Source organism: Falco cherrug, chromosome 17, assembly GCF_023634085.1.
Source record: "Falco cherrug isolate bFalChe1 chromosome 17, bFalChe1.pri, whole genome shotgun sequence".
NCBI classification, from domain to species: domain Eukaryota; kingdom Metazoa; phylum Chordata; class Aves; order Falconiformes; family Falconidae; genus Falco; species Falco cherrug.
The window spans coordinates 5,779,230-5,796,420 of NC_073713.1; the positions used below are offsets into that span (position 1 = coordinate 5,779,230).

A 17,191-nucleotide genomic window follows, 5' to 3' on the forward strand; every position below is an offset into this window, starting at 1 on the left:
ATTAAGTGGTGGAAAGAAGCAGCTCTGTGTAACCTCACCTCGGCTTATGTCCCGTCTGCAGGTGTTTCACCAAAACCAACGGCACTTTCAGCAGCAGCGCGCTACCCATCGTGCCCCTCGTAGCACCTTATCAGCAGGACAGTTTGGAGATGAAACCTCTGAATCACCACGTCATGGTGGCCATGTGCTTGGCCTCCACCGTCCCAGAGTGCAGCACCCGGCTGGAGGAGGACAGCAAGGAGAAAGCGGAGCAGCCCTCGGCCCAGCATCCCTGCTGTCGAGAAGGCATGAACCGGCTCTCTGTGGATTACGCGGATGGTAAGGCATTCTGGAGAGGGCAGCGCCTGGCTTTGAAGCCAGGAATATTCCATAGGACAGCTGTAGGGCGCTTAATTTATTGCAGAGAAGCTAGTAATTAAGGCCACAAAAGACCTGGCTTTTTGAGAGAGATTAAGCGTTCCGCCTTTCCTATTGTGGAAGATAGGAGCAGCGGTGCTCAGGTGCCTGCGGCTGTCATGCCCTTCGAGATTGATGCCTCTAAATGGAGCTCATGGAGCAAGCGCGCTCCAGATAACGAGGCTGTGACTGATTTATGCTGGCTCGCAGTTGCCTGTACCTACCGCGCACCCGAAACTGCTGAAATGCTACCTGATGGAGTTTTACCCTAATGAGCAGGCATCCGTGACGGCGTAGAGCCACCCCAGCGGCGTGCACAGGCACAGAGACGTAGGTGCGAGTTGGGCTGACCAAATCGGTGTGACCTGTTCGATATCAGCGCTGCCGGGTGCTCAGGTGGAGCCGGCGCTCTGAGTGCTGCCTGATGTTTCGTGCCTGGTACAGCGAGGATGAGCCTGAGCTCAAAGAGCAGCACCTGCCTTTATTAATCTGGTTTTTCGGAGCTTCTGAGTCCCTTGAGCTTAAAGAGGAGATCATCTTAAAAAAACCCACCACAAAACAACAAAAAACCACCCAAACAAAATGAACAACCACCCCCCAACCAACCCTGCTTTTGCTTTGCAGGTGACAACTGCGTGCTCTCGGAAACATCGAACCACATTTTGAGCTGGAGTCCCCTTTTTCTGCAACCTGTTTCGAAGGACTGTAAGGAAAAACCAGGATGGAGTTCATCCAGAGTCACCTTAAACGGTTCTGGGGACCTTCCGCAGCTCCAGCTGCAGGAAACCTGAGGAAGTGACCGTTGTCCCCACTTAACGCCAGTAACTGCACAGCACAGTCGCTGAAAGGGAGTGATGGAGGGATGTTAATTATAACAGAGAGAGTCACTATTTATTTTTTTGTAGTAGTGTCATATGAATGTATCTTGTTTTTAAAAATGGTTGCCTTTTTATATTATTTATGCCTTGAAATTCCTTTTTTTTCCCCCCCATGCACCGCGAAACTAGCCTGTTATGTGTAAAAGAAAAAAAGAAAAAAAAAAAAGAATTGTAATAATATAAAGAACAACAATGGGAAATACGGAGTGTGTTTTCTGTGGCGTATTACCAGCATGAGAAGAGTCTGATACAGGGATTTAGCAAAGCGGGTTTGATGCTTATGACCGATTGCTGCCGCCTCCCTGGCAGCCTGGCATTGTGGTTTTCTCAAACCTTCCTTTTCATGAATGCCTCCAGTCCTCTTTTCGTTCCTCTGGGAAGAACCCGCTGGGTAAATAAGAAAATAAATAAGGAAAAGGAACCTCGGCTGAGTCGGGACGGTGTGGCTGGAGAAGCAGAGCTCTGTTTGGTGACTTTGTGTCTGTAGGTGCTGGATAACTCCGATGTTTGCAGAAACGGGGATGCAAAGCCAGCCAGGCTCACCTTCCCGCTTGCAGAAGACAAAATGCGGTTCGGCTGCGCTCCTGACTCCGTGGTTCGAGGGAATGCTGACGGCTTGCACAGCCCCTGAAATGAAACAAGGCGCGTTGAAGCGGCTCCCGCTGGCCCTGTGCGCGGCTGTGAGAAACCTGCTTGCCCCTCGGAAACAGCATGATGTAGGTGTTGCCACGTTAACTGCAGGGTTTGGGTGGGTTTGGGTTTGGTGGGTTTTTTTTTTTTCCTTTCCAAATTTAATCGGAGTAAATAAAACAAACCGGTGCTTGTAAAGCACTCCATCCCCCCCCCCCAAAAAAAATCAAGAGCGCATAACCCCAGAAATGAGACGCATAAACTACAATTACGGCTGCCCCGAGGCGACACATGTGCAGCCACCTTTTCATGGAGCGAGTATTTTTCTAGCCGGCGCCGGCCGCGGGGCTGGGAAGGGAGGAAGCGATGCGGGCCTGGCTGGAACTGCTGCAAACCCCTCGGGGAGCAAAGGCGCTACAGGTGCAGCGAGCCGCTTCGCGAGCAGCGGGGGTTTGGGGGGCGATTTCTGCTCGAGGGGGGAACCGGCAATCTGCTTTGGGCACAGCATCTCTTTGTGGGCTGTTCGAAGTGTTGGGGTGGTGGGCTTTTTTTTTTTTTCCCCCCCTTTGATTGGCTTATTTATAAATACATTAATTTTTTCGCCTTTCTTTTTTTAGGGTTGTGCATTCTCCCGGCCAGAGCTGCCTAATTCTGAAGCTCGCTGCAAAGCCTGTGCTGGCACGCTGGACCTCATGCCGTGAAACCCACGGGCTTCGACTGCCACCTACCCTGAAGCCGCTGCAAAACCCTGCTCCTCCCTCTTCATTTCTCTCCTCCTCGCCTAAACCCGACCTTCTCTGTCCGCGCCTCACAGAGTGGCTTTCTCCTCGCTGGATTTTTCCTTTGCCAAGACCGGCTGCGAGACTTTTCCCCGCTTTCCCACGGAGATTGGCAGGCGAGTGGTTGGGTTTGCCTCTGGCTGCTCTGTTTTCCCCAAACACTCGAGATTTAACCACATTTTTAAACAACCTCGTTTCAATCAGACCCTGCATGTGCTCCCCTTTATCATAGTTGCGTCGTATAAAGACACTATATTTTCCTGAGACGCTGTAATATTCCTTTGAAAATGTTGGGTATTTGGAAGCGATGTCGGTTTTGCAGGGTTTGGGGTAGGGTGTTTTATTTTTTGGGGTGGTTTGATAAAGAAGGTGCTGCTGCTTTGTGGAAGGAGTGGGGATTGATACTCCCTGAAGTGAGGTTGGCTCTTACCAGTTGATATTTATTAACCAAATCCAGGAGAAAATGGTCAGAGACGCTCTCATGTATCTCACACACCAGATGAGGGGCAGGGAAAGCCAGGGACAGCTTGAGCCTTTCCTTGGACCCTGCCTACCTCCGTGCTTGCACGGACATGAGGAAAACCCCTCACTAATCACTGTTTTTAACATCCTGCGCTTTGGCCTGAAAATGGGGAGTTTGGGGTGAAGATGAGGACCCCTCCCCCACACCACCCAAGCTTTCTGCCTGTCTTTGTACCACATGGAATTTGCCAAGGTCCCAAATGGGCATCCGCGACTGCAGCCGACGCAACCCTTAGGCTGAGAGCGGAGCTTTGGCCCTTGAGGCTTTTTTTTTTTTTTTTCTCCCATTGGTTAGAAAATACGGTTTTTTTAAGCCTAAATATTTCTTTTCCCTCCAGAAGTAACTGAAGTCTCAAGGCTGAGCTGGAGGGACTTTCACTGGGTGCTGGCAGGCCCATCCCTGTGCTTGGGCTGCGCTGCTTTTTATAGCCAGCTGACCCAAAAATGGGAAAAACCTGGGGCGAGGTTTCTGGCAGAGCCTCCCGTCTTTTTTACCACCTGGCCTGTAGCACAATTTCACCAGCGCTCCCTACTTCTCAAGATTAGGAAAGCTTTCCCTTCCCCTTCCCCAAGCCAGCTACACCCTGGGGAAAATCATACATCTTTTAAAATATTATAAAGAAGTAAAACCCCTTTGCCACCAGCCCTGAAATTTTGGGCTGGGTCTGGATCATGGATATTTTTCCAGCTGCTGAGTTATGACTCCAGCAGTGTCGCAGGAGCCAAGACGCATCCGGCCATTCCCGGCTTTATTAACGCGAAGGGATGCGGCACAGGCAGGCGCTGCTGTCCCGTGGCGCGGAACAAGCGGAGGAAAGGGATATAAAGGGGACCAGTGGGGGAGCAGTCATGGTGTCGCGGTCTCGGTGATGGTGACATTAACCGGTGGGTCATCAGTGGGGTCCGGCGGTGCTGACAGTGGCTCTGCAAGGTCTGGGAGAGCCCCCAGTGACACCAGGTGGGTGCTGGGTCATCGGGGCAGGTGGCTCAGCCCTTGGCTTGCCCCGTAGGTGCCGTTACCTGCTGCTGTGCCAGGGGCTGACAGGTCTCCTGGTGCTGGTGCTGCTCCATCCTCTCTGCTTGCGGCTGTTTCGGCGTCCTCCGGCGCGCCCACCGGCTCCTGGGCCCCGGGACTGGCCCTGGGTGGGTGGGGGACGGACACGGGGGGTCTAACCCCCTCCAGCACCTGGGGGTGCCAGAGCAGTGGGGCAAGGGGCTTTGGTACTCACGTGTGGAAGAGCAGGTCGTGCAGCCCTGGGGACGGACAGAGGGGTGTGAGATGTGGGTGTCTGGAGTCCCACGGGACCCCCCTGCCCCTGGCACTCACGTGGGAGGGTGTCCCGGTGGCGGGCGATGCAGCGCACGGCCAGGAACGATGTGGCGGTGGCCACCAGCATCCCTGCCACTGCTGCCCCTGTCACTGCTGGGTAGGCCTCGAAGGGGGGCTCGGCTGGAAGGGAGTGACTGCTGGTCAGCCCGGCCCTCCCTGGGGGTAATTAGGGTAACGAGGCGCCCGTGTGCGAGCTGTGCCGAGGGAGAGGAGAGAGCACGGCAGGCCGCAGGCTCCCCGGCGCAAGGCCTGGCAGAGCCCAGAAAGGTAGAGGAAGGTGGGAGCCTGTGCCTGTTCACTCTGAAACCTACTGATGGCTGCTCGCACCTGGCTCCTCGGCTCCACCGGGGTGCAAACGTCGCCCTTCTCCACTCAAACCCTGCTCTGCCCACACGGAGCAGCGTCCCCTGCCCACTTCACCTGGCGTCTGCACCTCCGAGGGGTGCCCGGCTGTCCGGTGGTTGACGGCCAGGATGCGGAAAGCGTAAACCACCGCCGGGTCCAGCCCCCCCAGGCGCCAGTTGCGGGAGTGGGGCTCGATGTCACCGGCGGCCGTTTCCCAGGGGCCGGGCACCCGCCGGCGGGGTCTCCTGGCCTGGCGCCGCTGCACCACGAAGCCGGTGAGGTTGCCGGTGCCCTGCGTCCGCCACTCCAGCCGCACCTCGGTGCGAGCCCGCAGGTACCGCAGCTTGCTGATGGTGACGTTGGGGGGGGCCGGGTACCCTGTGGCGAGACGGTGCCCAGCAGGAGGGGGGTAACCCCCGCCCCGGCACCCCCCCACCCCTCCCGGGACTCACGGTCCACACGGAGGCGGACGGGGAGGCTGGCGGTGCCCACGGCGTTGGCTGCGGCGCAGCGGTAGATCCCACCGTCTGCTGGCCACTCGACGTCCTGGACAGTGAGGTTGACCCACTCTTCTCCCCGCTCCAGGTGGTACTTGGCCAGCCCCGGCGTCACCTCCCGCTCCTCAGGGTCGTACCAAGCCATGGTGGCACCGAGACCACCGCCGCGCCGCCGGCACGCCAACCGCGCCTCGCCGCCCTCCAGCACCGCCACCTCGCGCCTCTCCGCCTCCAGCCGGGGGGCTTCTGCTCGGTGAGAATGGGGGGGACGGGGGTGACGGGGATGCGCAACCTCCCCGTGAGGGCACCGGGGCACGGACGCGGCTTACCCAGCCGCAGGCGGCACTCGGTGCCGGTGGCCTGCAGCGGGTGGGCGGCAGCGCAGATGAAATCCCGGCCCCCCAGGCTGCCGTCAGCGCTCAGCACCAGGACGGTGGTGGAGGGCGCGGGGTCACCCAGGGCTCGGCCCCCAGGGTCCCGCCAGTGCAGGGTGACAGGTGGCGTCCCCCCCTCCCACTGGCACCGCAGCATCACGAACTCGTCACCCTTGGTGGCCGCCGCTGCACAGGAAGGGCCGCCGGCCGGGACCCCTGCGGGATGGAGCGGCGTCGGGGTGGGGTGCTGGGGTGCTGTACTGAACAGCCCCCCCCCAAACAGGAGACCCGAGGGCATGGGGGGGCTTTGCGCCCCAGCTGGGCTATGGGGCTGCCCGTTTTGGAGCAAAGGCAGCGTCACCTTGGAGTGGCCGTGGCACGGGGGTCACCGCGGCTCGGCTGTGCTCGGGGGGTGGGGGGTGGGAAGGGGGTTTTTGGTGGGGGACACACGCAGGGACCCGTCGTCACTCACACAGGGTGGTCCCGCAGGCAGCCCCCTGTGGCAGTGCCGGGTGGGAGGCCAGGCAGGAGAAGGAGCTGCTGTTCCTGGTGGCTGCCCCTGACTGGATGCTGGTGGCCATGGAGAAACTCATCCCCATCACCCCCTCGTCCTCCTCCTGGGGGCCCACCCAGCGCAGCCGTGCCGGGGGGAAGCCCCCCAGCCAGCGGCACCGCAGGGCCACGTCCCGCTGGTCACTGGTGGCCAGGGCAGAGCAGCTGGGGGTCCCGGCTGGCGGATCTGCAGGGGACCGTCAGCACTGGGGTAGGATGGGCGTCCCCCATCTGGACCCATGTCCCACCCCAAGTCGCCCCTCACACCCACATCCTCACCAAGGAGCCACGTTGGTCCATCTCGCGCCGGGGGGACCTGCCGGGCCACCCTCCCCCTGGGGTTACTTACAGTAGACGGTGAGGACGATGGTGGCCTGGGTGCGGGTTTGGAGATGGGTGTTCTCGGCCAGGCAGGTGTAGGTGCCCGCCTGGGCGCGGGCGATGGCGGCGATGACGTAGGTCTGGCCGGTGTGGACCTGGGAACCGTTGTGGAGCCAGATGTAGCGGCTGGGGGGGTTGGAGGGAGCCAGGCAGCTCAGCACCACGTCCTCCCGCTCTCCTGCTGAGAAGCCCCCCTGTTCAGGGGAGAAGGGCTCCACGCTGATGGCCGGCTCGTCGGGGCCGTCTGCGGTGACATGGGGTCCTTTAGCCACAGGGACATCCCCACCGAGGGGACACAGCCCTGCCCGGGGCATCTGCTTGCTGGTGGGAAACCAGGCTGTGAAGCCTCCTTAGAAAGGGCGCACCATGGCAGGCGCGAACACGCCACGATGGATGGTGGCCATGGATGTGCCGTGGTGCGTGGTGGCCACGGACACGCCATAGCGGCACAGTGGCCACGGCGGCACCATTGGTAGCAAGGTGCGTGGTGGCTGTGGCCATGCTTTGGTGGCATGGTGGCCATGGACGCATCCTAGTGGCATAGTGCTTGGTGGCTACGGGTGGGCCACAGTGCACGGTGGCCACAGACACACCTTGGTGGCACGGCACGTGGTGGCTGTGGACGTGTCATGGTAGGCATCGCGGTGCCAGGGTGGATGCACCATGGTAGTTATGAACGTGCCATGGTTGCAAGGCGCTTGGTGGCCCCGGACTGGCCACGGTGGCATCTGCAGCCCTGAGGATGTCTCCACAGATGGTACCTGAGGCCCCCAGTGTGGGGCCGCCCCCCGGGAAGGCAGGGCCGAGCCCCAGGGCACTCACAGACGATGTCCAGGTAGACGGGCTCGCTGGTGTGGTTGTTGACCGCGTTGCGTACGGTGCAGGCGTACCAGCCAGCGTGGCTGCGGTTGGCGGGCGTCAGGTGCAGCTCTGCCCCGGAGCCCCCCAGCCCCGCGGGGGATGCTGAGGGACCCCCCCGGGGCTCGCGGTGCTGCCAGGAGAAGCTCAGCGGCTCCGTCCCCTCCCGCACGGCGCACGTCAGGGCCACCGCTGTCCCCTCTGCCGCCGCCGCTGCCGTCGGCCGCACGAAGGGCTTGGAGACGGGCACTGGGGGCACCGAGCTGTGAGCGGCCCCCAACGACACCAGCCCCTTGCGCCGCTCCTGCTGGGAGCCCCAGATCCCTCCCACCCCACCCAGGGGGGGTCTTTCCAGCCCAGAAGATTTAGTGGCTAGTGAGGTGCTGTAGTGGCTAGTGGGGTGGCTAATGGAAATGTGTGCGGACTAGTGGTGGGGTATCCTGGCTGTGGGCATGGGGGCTAGCTGGGGCAGCCACGCATGGGCTAGTGGGACCAGTTAGGGGTTGGTGGGATGCTAGATTAGCCAGGACAAGGAGATGGGGATGACTACGGGGGTGCTGTGTTGGCTAGCGGTGTGCTGTGTTGGCTAGCGGGCTGCTTTGCTGGCTGGTGGGGCACCTCATGGCCTGCTGCGCGCTCGGTTGGCTAGTGATGAGCTACTTCGGCTCATGGGGCACTATGTGGCCTAGCGGGGGTGTGCTACACTGGCAAGCAGGGTGCTTTGTTGGCTAGTAGGCACCATGTGGGCTAGTGGGGCTCTACATTGGCTAGTGGCATGCTCCATTGATTTGTAGAGCCCTTTACTGGCTAGTGGAGCACTATGTTGGCTAGTGGGGCTCTGTGTTGGCTAGTGGCATGCTCCATTGACTGACAGAGCCCTTTGTTGGCTAGTGGGGCTCTGCGTTGGCTAGTGGCATGCTCCATTGATTTGTAGAGCCCTTTGTTGGCTAGTGGGGCTCTACATTGGCTAGTGGCATGCTCCATTGACTGATAGAGCCCTTTGTTGGCTAGTAGGGCTCTGCATTGGCTAGTGGCATGCTCCATTGACTGATAGAGCCCTTTGTTGGCTAGTAGGGCTCTGCATTGGCTAGTGGCATGCTCCATTGACTGATAGAGCCCTTAGTGCCCCACTAGCCAACAATGTTGGCTAGTGGGGCTCTGCCCTGGCTCCTGGTGTGCTTTGTTGACTAGTGGGGCCCTCGATTGGCCAGTGGCAGACTCCAGTGGCTAGTGGGCGAGGGGATGCTTCGCTGCAAGGCAGGGGACCGCGGTGGCCGGGTGCTTACCCAGGACGCGCAGCAGGACGGCGGCGTAGCCCACGCGGAGCTGCCCCCACTCCGGGAAGAGCCCCTGGCAGAGGAACCGGCCCTGGGCGGCCGCCCGCAGCTCCCGCAGCTCCAGCGTCCCGTTGCGCAGGGTCACCCGGCCCAGCGTCCCCGTGCCGGGGGCCACCACCACCTCCTGGCCCGAGCCCACCGCCACGGCCCGCGGTGGCCCCGAGGCCCCCGTGAAGCTCCAGAAGACCACGGCTGGCGGTGCCGATGCCGCCGGCCCGCAGCTCAGCTCCACCACCCGGCCCCGCACCCCGGTCACCGTCCGCTCCTCGTAAGCCGCCTCGCTGGCCGCCAGCAGCTGACCTGGCCGAGAGGTGCCGCGAGTTGGTCGGGTCTCTGCTGGCTCCACGCTGAGGGGTGTTTTTGGGGGGACAGGTCTGTGCTCACCCCCCGCCAGCGCCGGCAGCAGGCAGAGGATCCAGGGCCCCCTCCAACGCGGCGGCGCCCAGCCCCGCTCCATGGCGCCATGTCCGGCACGCAGCCCCGCGGCAGAGTGCCGAAGCAGGGCTGCGCTCTCCCTCCAGCCCTCCTCTCCGGTTACCGCTGGGTAATTAGGCCCGGCCCTGATTAACCATTAATTATTTATAAACCTGCCTTTGCGTTGGGGTGAACCCAACCCTGCTGCTCGCCACGGCCCCTGCAATCTCAGGGCTGAGGACAGGCCCGCTCATCGCAGGAAGAGCAGCGTCACCTCCTTCCCTCCACGGGGGCAATTTATTCCCGAGTGTTCCCCCCTGCTCCCAGCAATTTTTTTTTTTTTTGTGAAAAGAAGGGGAAATATGCTGCTCCCCCCCACCCCCCGCTGATCGAAAACACAGGGGTTTGGAGCCGGGGGAAGCTGGGCGCTCGGCGGCGAGCGGGGTTTGATATTTCATCTCCTGGCTCTCCACCGCGCCCCGGCCCATCAAACATTCATGGGGGGCGGCAACGCTGTAATGCAATCCCTGGGGGGGCTGAGGTACCCCAGGGGGAGGATTTTGGGGTGCAGGGGACACAGGAACCCACAGTGTCCCATCCCCAAAGCCAGTATCCACCAAGGAAGGGCAGCAGCCAGAGCAAACCAAGCTGGGGAGGTGGCAGGACACAGCCCCACAACTGAAATTCCCCTCGAAATAAAGCACTCGCACGAAATTACCCCACATTATTATTTTTTTTTTTGTGGGCTAGCATCTTTCCTGGGGAAGAAGATGTTCATACCCTGGCCCCAGGGCAGGGAAGCAGTTTGGAGCGCTGATAACACAGGAGGGGGGGGGGGGGGGGGGGGGGGGGGGGAAAAAAAAAAGATATTCCCAAATATAAAGAATATAAAAAATTATTGGCCCAGGGCACCAGCGCAGGATGAGGCCCAGGTGCTGTGGGGGGAGGCGTTAAAGCCTGCCTTGTTCCAGCCGGCGCGCCGGGGGGGATCCGGCAATGCCCGGCGGAGTCCCACTACCGCATGGCACAGCCAAAGCAAACAGCAGAAAATTTCCTGCCATCTCTCACTCGCCGCCCGCCCCGCCCCCCCCCACCTCCCTGCTGATTCCTTAATCAGAATTAATTGCTTGTTAAAAATTACAGACGCGAGATGACCTGCAAAGAGGTTTTTTGGGCTTGAAGTGCCCCAAATGGGTTAAAGCTGGGCACCGGGGGGGGGCGGGTTGCAGGGCCAGGGTTTGCTCCCCCCTCAAGCTGCTGCCAGGCGCCTCCGGTCGCGGCTTCTGCCCCGTTTCTGCCCATACAGGTCGGTTTGGGGAAGAAACTCAAACAGCCGAAGCCGGGGGGCACTGGCACATCTGCCAAACGCCACCTTTGTCAACACTGACCTCATAAAAATCCTTCTGCAAGTAAAATATGTGATAAATTTTAAGGGATTTTGGCAAAAAACGGAGCAACAACACCCTAGGACTTCGAAATAATTCTGGTTTATTCGAGACGAATGTGGTGACAGCCACAGGATAAACCCGCTGGGGACACACGCAGCCCTGGGCTGGGGACAGGCAGCCCACAGAGGTCCAGCCTCGCTCCCTGCCACCATCCTGACCCCAAAAAACTCAAGTTTCGGGTCCCGACGGGATTTGGGATGGCAGCGGCGGATTCCTGCTGCCATCTAGCGTGACTGCATTGCTGTTATTGTTTAATACCTTACTCCTTTCCCCTGACTTTTTTTTTTTCCTTATTAAAGCTTTCTCCAAGGATTTTGCTGGCCCACCGCTGCCACTGGAGAGCAGCAGCCGATCTTTTCGGCCAGTTAACAGAGTTCACCTGTTTTGCAAACACCCCCAGACCCATTTTTGAGGAACGTTGCGCTGTGTGAAGCCCCTGAGGGGACCGCTCAAGCCACGAAAACCTTGGAGATAAACAAGGAACAAACCCAAGAACAATAACCACAGCTCTGAGAGTTCCCCCCCGCCCCCGTCTTCTAAAACATCACAACAAAACCAAACAGCTTTAGGAAGTTAGAAGAGAAGGGGGAGATTTTTCCCAGTAACTTTTCCTTCTGTTTCAAACCAAAACTGGGGTCTGGGAGAACAAATCCCCCCTCCTCACTCAGTTTTCCAGGTTCTCGAGCTCATCCATGTCGTCTGGGTCCAGCTGCTTGATCTTGGTCTCTGTAGAGAGGAAAAAAATAACAACTGTCAGTGTTGAGCACACCCAGGTGAAAACCGAGCCCCCGCTGCGGTATTTCCACTCTGGCATTCAAGCAACAGTCAAATAAACTTGGAAAAAGCACGGCGCAAACTGGATGAAGGGCCGCCGTCATGACAAGGCTGCTAAGAGAGCAGGGGACGCCCCAGGGAGCAGCAGCAAGTCGGGTGGGATACGTTCCCGCTCCCTGCTCCCACCTGGGAAGCGATGGGAGGTGGGGAAGGTGCGTTATCTCGGTCAGGCAGCCCCGGCCCTCGAATCACAACGTCACAGCGTTAAAAAGCCGAAGTCAGGTCGCTGGGAGCTCATCCCCTCCATTCCATACGCTGGAAAGAGCACAGGGAGCTCCTCGGGCTTAATTCTGGCTGCGGCCAGACTCATCCAGCTCCTGGTTACTCAGGCTGCTCATCGCAGGCATCCGGTGCTCCTGCTGCTCGGCAAAAATCTCCGCCAGGTGATGTGGCTCACGTCTTCTCTGCCACACGCTCGTTTGGTGTTTAAATTTAAGGCCGCCAAGAGTTTTCAGCAACTCTGAAGACAAAACTGAGGGAGGGACGTGCTTTTCTGCACGCTAAAAGGTTTTGATAACCATTTTTTTTTCCTAAAAATCACAGGGGAAACAGGGATTTGAAAAGCCACCGCACAGCCGCATCATCTTGCGAACCCTGTGAAAATCCTCTTGACATTTACAAGTGACAATTGATTTCCCTCGGGAAAGGCCTGTGCGACTTGAGCTGCTGGCTTCTCTCCTGCAGCCAGGGCTGAGCTAAGCCAGGGCACCGGGTCCCCGGGACAAGGATTTGCAGGGTAAAGGCAGGCAAAATGTCTGAAAGAAGGGAAAAAAAAAAAAAAAAAAAAAAGGTGCCAAAGCATCCTGGGTACTGGTAACATCCCTTGCAAGGCACGCACAACCTCCGAGGCTGCTTCTCTAAAAATCTGGCTGCTGGGGAAAAAAAAAAAAAAAAAAACAACCAACCCTAGAAGGGTGAGGGGCTGAAAGCGGCACCTGTACCGCGGGGGCTGAGCCCTGGGGCGAAGAGCAGCCCCAACAAGGTCTGTCTGCAGACGGGAAACGAGCTGGAAGGGGATCACGGGTCCTGAAACTGCCTCCTGGAAAGGTGGATAGGCACGGATACTCACGGAAATGCTCCTCTATCATCTGCACGAGCCCCACGTTCTGGCTTTGCACCATGCTGAAGGCGATGCCCCTCCTCCCAAAGCGTCCCGTTCGCCCGATGCGGTGGAGGTAGGTCTCAAAATCCGGCTCCCTCTCCCGATTCACGGGGAGGCTGAAGTTCACCACGATGGTGACCTGCTGCACGTCGATCCCTGAAAAGTGAGAGAAAGGGGCTGTGGAAAGGGATCGCCTCACCCCGTGGCTCGAGCCCACGCCGCCATCGGAGAGCCAGGGGCCCTGAGGCGCGTCTCGCGGCAAGGTGAGGAGCATCAGGTTTTCTGGGGGTACCTCTGGCGCAGACGTTGGTGGCGATGAGGACCTTCTCCTTCCCGTCACGGAAGCGCTGGATGACGCTGGCCCGCTGGGCTACCGTCAGCTCCGCTGTCAGGATGGCCACTTGGTGCCCGTCCTGGCTCATCTCCTTCGACAGCCAGTCCGCGCTCCTCCGCGTCTGGATGCGCAGGGAGGGGCAGGCTGAGGTGGTGCAGCAGCTCTGCTGTCGTGCCGCTCGCTCCCAGCCAACCCTTCACCGATTTTTCCCCCCACTCAAGTCCCCTGCTCCTTCTGCAGGAGCTCCTGGTGCTGGAACACCTCAGAATAAGGCAACACCGATGCGGATGAGCAAGAAGCCTCTTGTTAGGAGGTGCAGTGCAAAGGGCAAGGGAACGGCGCGTTTTTCCACGCACTGGTGACTGTGGAAGCCAGGCAAAGGCAGTTGCAATTGGTGGGAGAGATGCTTTTAAAGGCTGCCTTTGCCCCAGGGCTGCCCTTTAAATGCTGACATGTTCCCCACCCCTCTCTGGGGTCTGCTCCGTGAATTGAGGGTCTGGGAAGAAGCCCCCTGTGTCCATACCATAAAACCATTTCTATTATCACTGACTGCAAACGCGTCCATCTTCCCAGGCAGGCTGGGGTGCTTTACCTGGCAGAAGATCATAGCCTGGCCGATGGTGATGCTGCCGTAGACGTTGCAGAGGGCTCTGTACTTCTCCTCCCTGCCCCTGCACACGAAGAAGTACTGCCTGATGTTGCTCAGGGTGAGCTCCTCCTCGCGCAGCTTTATCACGATGGGGTTGGAGACGATTTGCATGGCGAATGCCCGCACGGTATCCCTGAAGGTGGCTGAGAACAGCAGCATCTGGCAGCCCTTGGGTAAAGCTCTGGAGCAGAGAAAAAGGACTTGTCATCCCAGGAAAGCAGCCCGGTGCCCAGATGTACTCATTAGAAACAAAAAAAAGAAAGCTTGATTTAAGCTGACTTTGTGTCCAACAGAAAGGGAACCCAATCCAAGGGGTGTAACAGCTCAAGAGGAAAGGTAAGCGAGATAAAAGTCTTCCTGCGTGTCTAACGGACGCAGTTTCACAGGAAGCTGGATCCCTGGACACACCAGGTCAGGGCCTGCTGATGGGCAAAAGCCGGTTCCCACAGCAGCAAGCCCCCTCCTATCAGAGAGATGCTCTTTTTCACTGCCACTTCAGCTCTTTTGGTGACCGATTCCCTCAAAGCTGAGCAAACGGGGAAAAAAAACAGGGAAGCGGGACACCACCCGTCAGGGATACTCACCTCTGAATACGAATGCTTTGACAGGAGAGGCCCTGCGTGTCGATCATGATGTCAGCTTCATCCAGCACGAACGTGCCGATCTTCTTCATGTCTATGACCTTCTGCTTGAAACACCAATCCAGCATCGTCCCCGGTGTCCCGATGACAATCTGCTCCTGCACCACGGTGCCCTGCCGAACTGCAAGAGGGGAAATGGCATCCGACTGCCTCCAAACACGCCACCCTGCTGCTGCTCAAGCGCCTTTTTCCCTTGGCTGTCTCAAATTCTGGCTGCCTAGTGATGCCTTTGAGGGGGCCCATGTGGCAAAGTGGGGCTTGAGATTAAAATGGCAAGAGGGCTGATGCTTCCCTACAGCCTCAGGGGGTGGAAACCAGCCCCACGTGGGAAGGGGGGAGTCTGGGAGCAGCCAGCAATCACGAAGACGACTCCTTAGCAGGAGAGGGGAATATAGACGTTACGTTATTGGCCGTCACGGGGGTCTGCGCGGCTCCTGGCAGCTCAAGGCACTAAGAGAGGATCCCTGTACTCACTTCATGCTCCCGTTACAGTGCCGGCAGCTCTGCTGGGCGGGACTGGACTCACCTAGGTTTCCCCGGACAGCGTACGTCACCTTGGTGTCAATGCAAAACCGCCCGATTGTCTCGATCACACGCCCAATCTGCAGAGCCAGCTCATAGGTGGGAGCCAAGCAGAGGCACTTGGGGGGAGACAAGAGAGCGGTCAGATGAGAAACGCTGCGTTTAAAAGCCGAGGGGTGGGATGCACCGGGCAGACAACAGGGTATGTCAAAGGGACAGAAAGAAGAGCACAGGCAAATCCCACGCTGCTAAACTCCCTCGAAAGCGCAGAGGGATGGGGTAGGCGGTCACATTTGGAGGTCAGGGAGCTGGGAACACGGTACAGCTCCAAGGGATGCTGGCAGAAAGGAGCTGCTGTAGCTATTTTTAGGGGGAAAATTTGTCTCCTGAAGCACAGTGCAGTTTGTTTCTGCGCCCAACTTTAAAGCCATTTTAACCAACTGGTTAAATCACCCTGTACGCCTGAAATGAGAGATGTTTAATTGCAGTAACCAGCTCACAAAGCTGATTCTGCACACAGAGAAGTGACTGGGGCTTGTGGGGGGGTTTAAGCCACCGGAATAAAACAGCACTCTCTGCAGTTGCTTTTCTACATTTAAATTCCAGGATATCTAAAGCCTGGTTTAATTTGCCGCTAGCAAGCAAAGGTACCTCTCTTCAGCTGGCACCACGCTTTCTGTCCTGCCTGCTGCTGCAATAGTACCTGGGGGGTTTATTGTCCCCCTCCAGTGGATAAAATCATAGAGACGGGGACAGAACGAGAGCTCTGCCCCCAGACAGCATCTTGAGGACTTGGGCAAACCCCTCCTGCATCAGCTTTCCCTTTCCTATGTTACCTGCGGGTATTTCTCAGCGGCATTAATTCTGCTCAACATCGCCAAGACAAAAGCTGCTGTTTTCCCTGTCCCTGACTGGCTCTGGGCAATCAGATTGTGGGGCCTGCAAGGCAAAGGCTGCTTAGTGGAGCGCAAGGGTGGGGTGTCTCCAGGTTCATGTCCCAACACCAGGTATGCCTCAAGGGAGCCGGGGCTCACGCACGTGGCGTGACTACTCACGGGTATGCCAGCATGATCGGCAGAGCCATCCCCTGGATTTTGGATGGTCTGTTGAAGCCCATGTTGTAAATCCCCTGCAAGAGCTCCTTCTTCCTGTAAAAAGGAAAAAAAAAAAAAAAAAAAAAAAAGGCATCAAGAAGGGCCAGTTTGATGAACGATAGTGGCTCTCGTGCTTTGCTGGGCCAGGGGCCGCCATCGACTCACAGGGGCAGCTTTTCAAAGGTTTTGACGGAGAAGAGCGGGGAGCTGGGGTCCTGCTGCAGGATCTCCACGTGGTGGCTGGACTCCACAAGGGACGTGCGGATGAGCTTGTTCAGCAAGGAGGTTTCCGCCAAGTTCACTGGGAAAGGCAGAAAATTTCAAAAAACGGTTTTTGATAAAGTCTCACCCCTTTCTGTCCCCCTTTCTGTCAACACAGGGGTCCCCAGCCATCCCCTCTTCACAGACACCAGACACCGCTCAGATCCATGGCTAAGTAGCGAGAAAGGAGGGTGGGCTGCCGCAGAAAGCCCCCAGCACCCCGCTGCCTGCCTCAGTTTCCCCCACCTGCTTCAGGGGAAGGCCCTGGGGGCTGCACTGCAAGGCACAGGGACCCACCTCTGTCCTCCTCTTCATCCTCCTCCTTCTCCTCGCTGTGGCCTGCTGAGGGAGAGGTGGGGGCTGAGGCCCAAGTCCAGCCCCAGGCCCAAGCCCATTCCGAGCCCCAGGCCCAGCCCCAGGCCCATTCCGAGCCACGGCCCCGGCCCCAGCCCCAGCCCCAGGCCCATTCCGAGCCCCAGCCCCAGGCCCAGGCCCACTCCGAGCCACAGCCTCAGGCCCATTCTGAGCCACAGCCTCAGGCCTCAGGCCCCAGGCCCAGGCCCATTCCGAGCCACAGCCTCAGGCCCATTCTGAGCCACAGCCTCAGGCCTCAGGCCCCAGGCCCAGGCCCATTCCGAGGCCGAGCCCCAGCCCCAGGCCCAGGCCCATTCTGAGCCCCAGGCCCAGGCCCATTCCGAGGCCAAGCCCCAGCCCCATTTCGAGATACAGGCCCAAGCCCAGGCCAAGGCCAGACCCAGGCCCTGGCCCGGCGCTCCCTCCGGCGGGGCCGGCCCTGCCTTACCCCGGCGGTCGAAGGGGTCCCGGCGGCGCGGCGCGGGGAGCTGCGGGGCGAGAGGCGGCCGTTACGCGGCGGGGCCGGGGCCGAAGCCCCGGGGAAGGGGAGCGGGGGGAGCCCCGGCCCGGTGCCCACCCGCCCCGTCCGGCCACCCCCGTGCCGCGCCGCAGCCATGGCCCCTGCCCGCCTTATGAATATTCATGAGAGACGTCAGCGC

At 59.0% G+C, this 17,191-nt stretch overlaps 3 protein-coding genes across 5 annotated transcripts in view; 1 reads left to right on the forward strand and 2 right to left on the reverse strand.

Annotated features, from left to right (window-relative positions):
* The window catches only part of CDON (cell adhesion associated, oncogene regulated), a 54,799-nt gene extending 53,356 nt beyond the window's left edge, over positions 1-1,443 (forward strand). Inside the window, exons 19-20 of the mRNA XM_055728641.1 lie at positions 62-318; positions 1,021-1,443. Of these exons, the coding sequence (XP_055584616.1) occupies positions 62-318; positions 1,021-1,187 (424 nt within the window). The 3' untranslated portion in view covers positions 1,188-1,443. The remainder of the gene's footprint in view (positions 1-61; positions 319-1,020) is intronic.
* Positions 1,444-3,974: 2,531 nt separating this feature from the next.
* Positions 3,975-10,004, reverse strand: VSIG10L2 (V-set and immunoglobulin domain containing 10 like 2). The gene is made up of 11 exons (XM_055695944.1): positions 8,829-10,004; positions 7,507-7,791; positions 6,653-6,928; positions 6,224-6,490; positions 5,707-5,967; positions 5,333-5,623; positions 4,956-5,258; positions 4,533-4,655; positions 4,435-4,459; positions 4,226-4,344; positions 3,975-4,138 (listed from the first exon to the last, which is right to left on the reverse strand). The coding sequence occupies exons 1-11, from the start codon at positions 9,334-9,336 to the stop codon at positions 4,053-4,055; spliced, it is 2,544 nt and encodes an 847-aa protein (XP_055551919.1). The 5' UTR covers positions 9,337-10,004; the 3' UTR covers positions 3,975-4,052.
* A 760-nt stretch (positions 10,005-10,764) lies between these two features.
* Positions 10,765-17,164, reverse strand: DDX25 (DEAD-box helicase 25). Of its 3 annotated transcripts, none has more exons than XM_055728661.1 (11): positions 16,981-17,164; positions 16,476-16,517; positions 16,083-16,218; positions 15,879-15,971; positions 15,660-15,762; positions 14,828-14,942; positions 14,245-14,422; positions 13,604-13,841; positions 12,970-13,132; positions 12,645-12,833; positions 10,765-11,467 (listed from the first exon to the last, which is right to left on the reverse strand). In XM_055728661.1, exons 4-11 carry the CDS (start codon positions 15,938-15,940, stop codon positions 11,406-11,408), a joined length of 1,110 nt encoding a protein of 369 aa, XP_055584636.1. In that variant the 5' UTR covers positions 15,941-15,971; positions 16,083-16,218; positions 16,476-16,517; positions 16,981-17,164; the 3' UTR covers positions 10,765-11,405. The 3 variants fall into 3 exon arrangements, with proteins under 3 accessions (XP_055584636.1, XP_055584635.1, XP_055584637.1); XM_055728660.1 differs by having other exon boundaries at positions 16,476-16,520; XM_055728662.1 differs by lacking the exon at positions 16,476-16,517.
* Between the last annotated feature and the right edge of the window lie 27 nt (positions 17,165-17,191).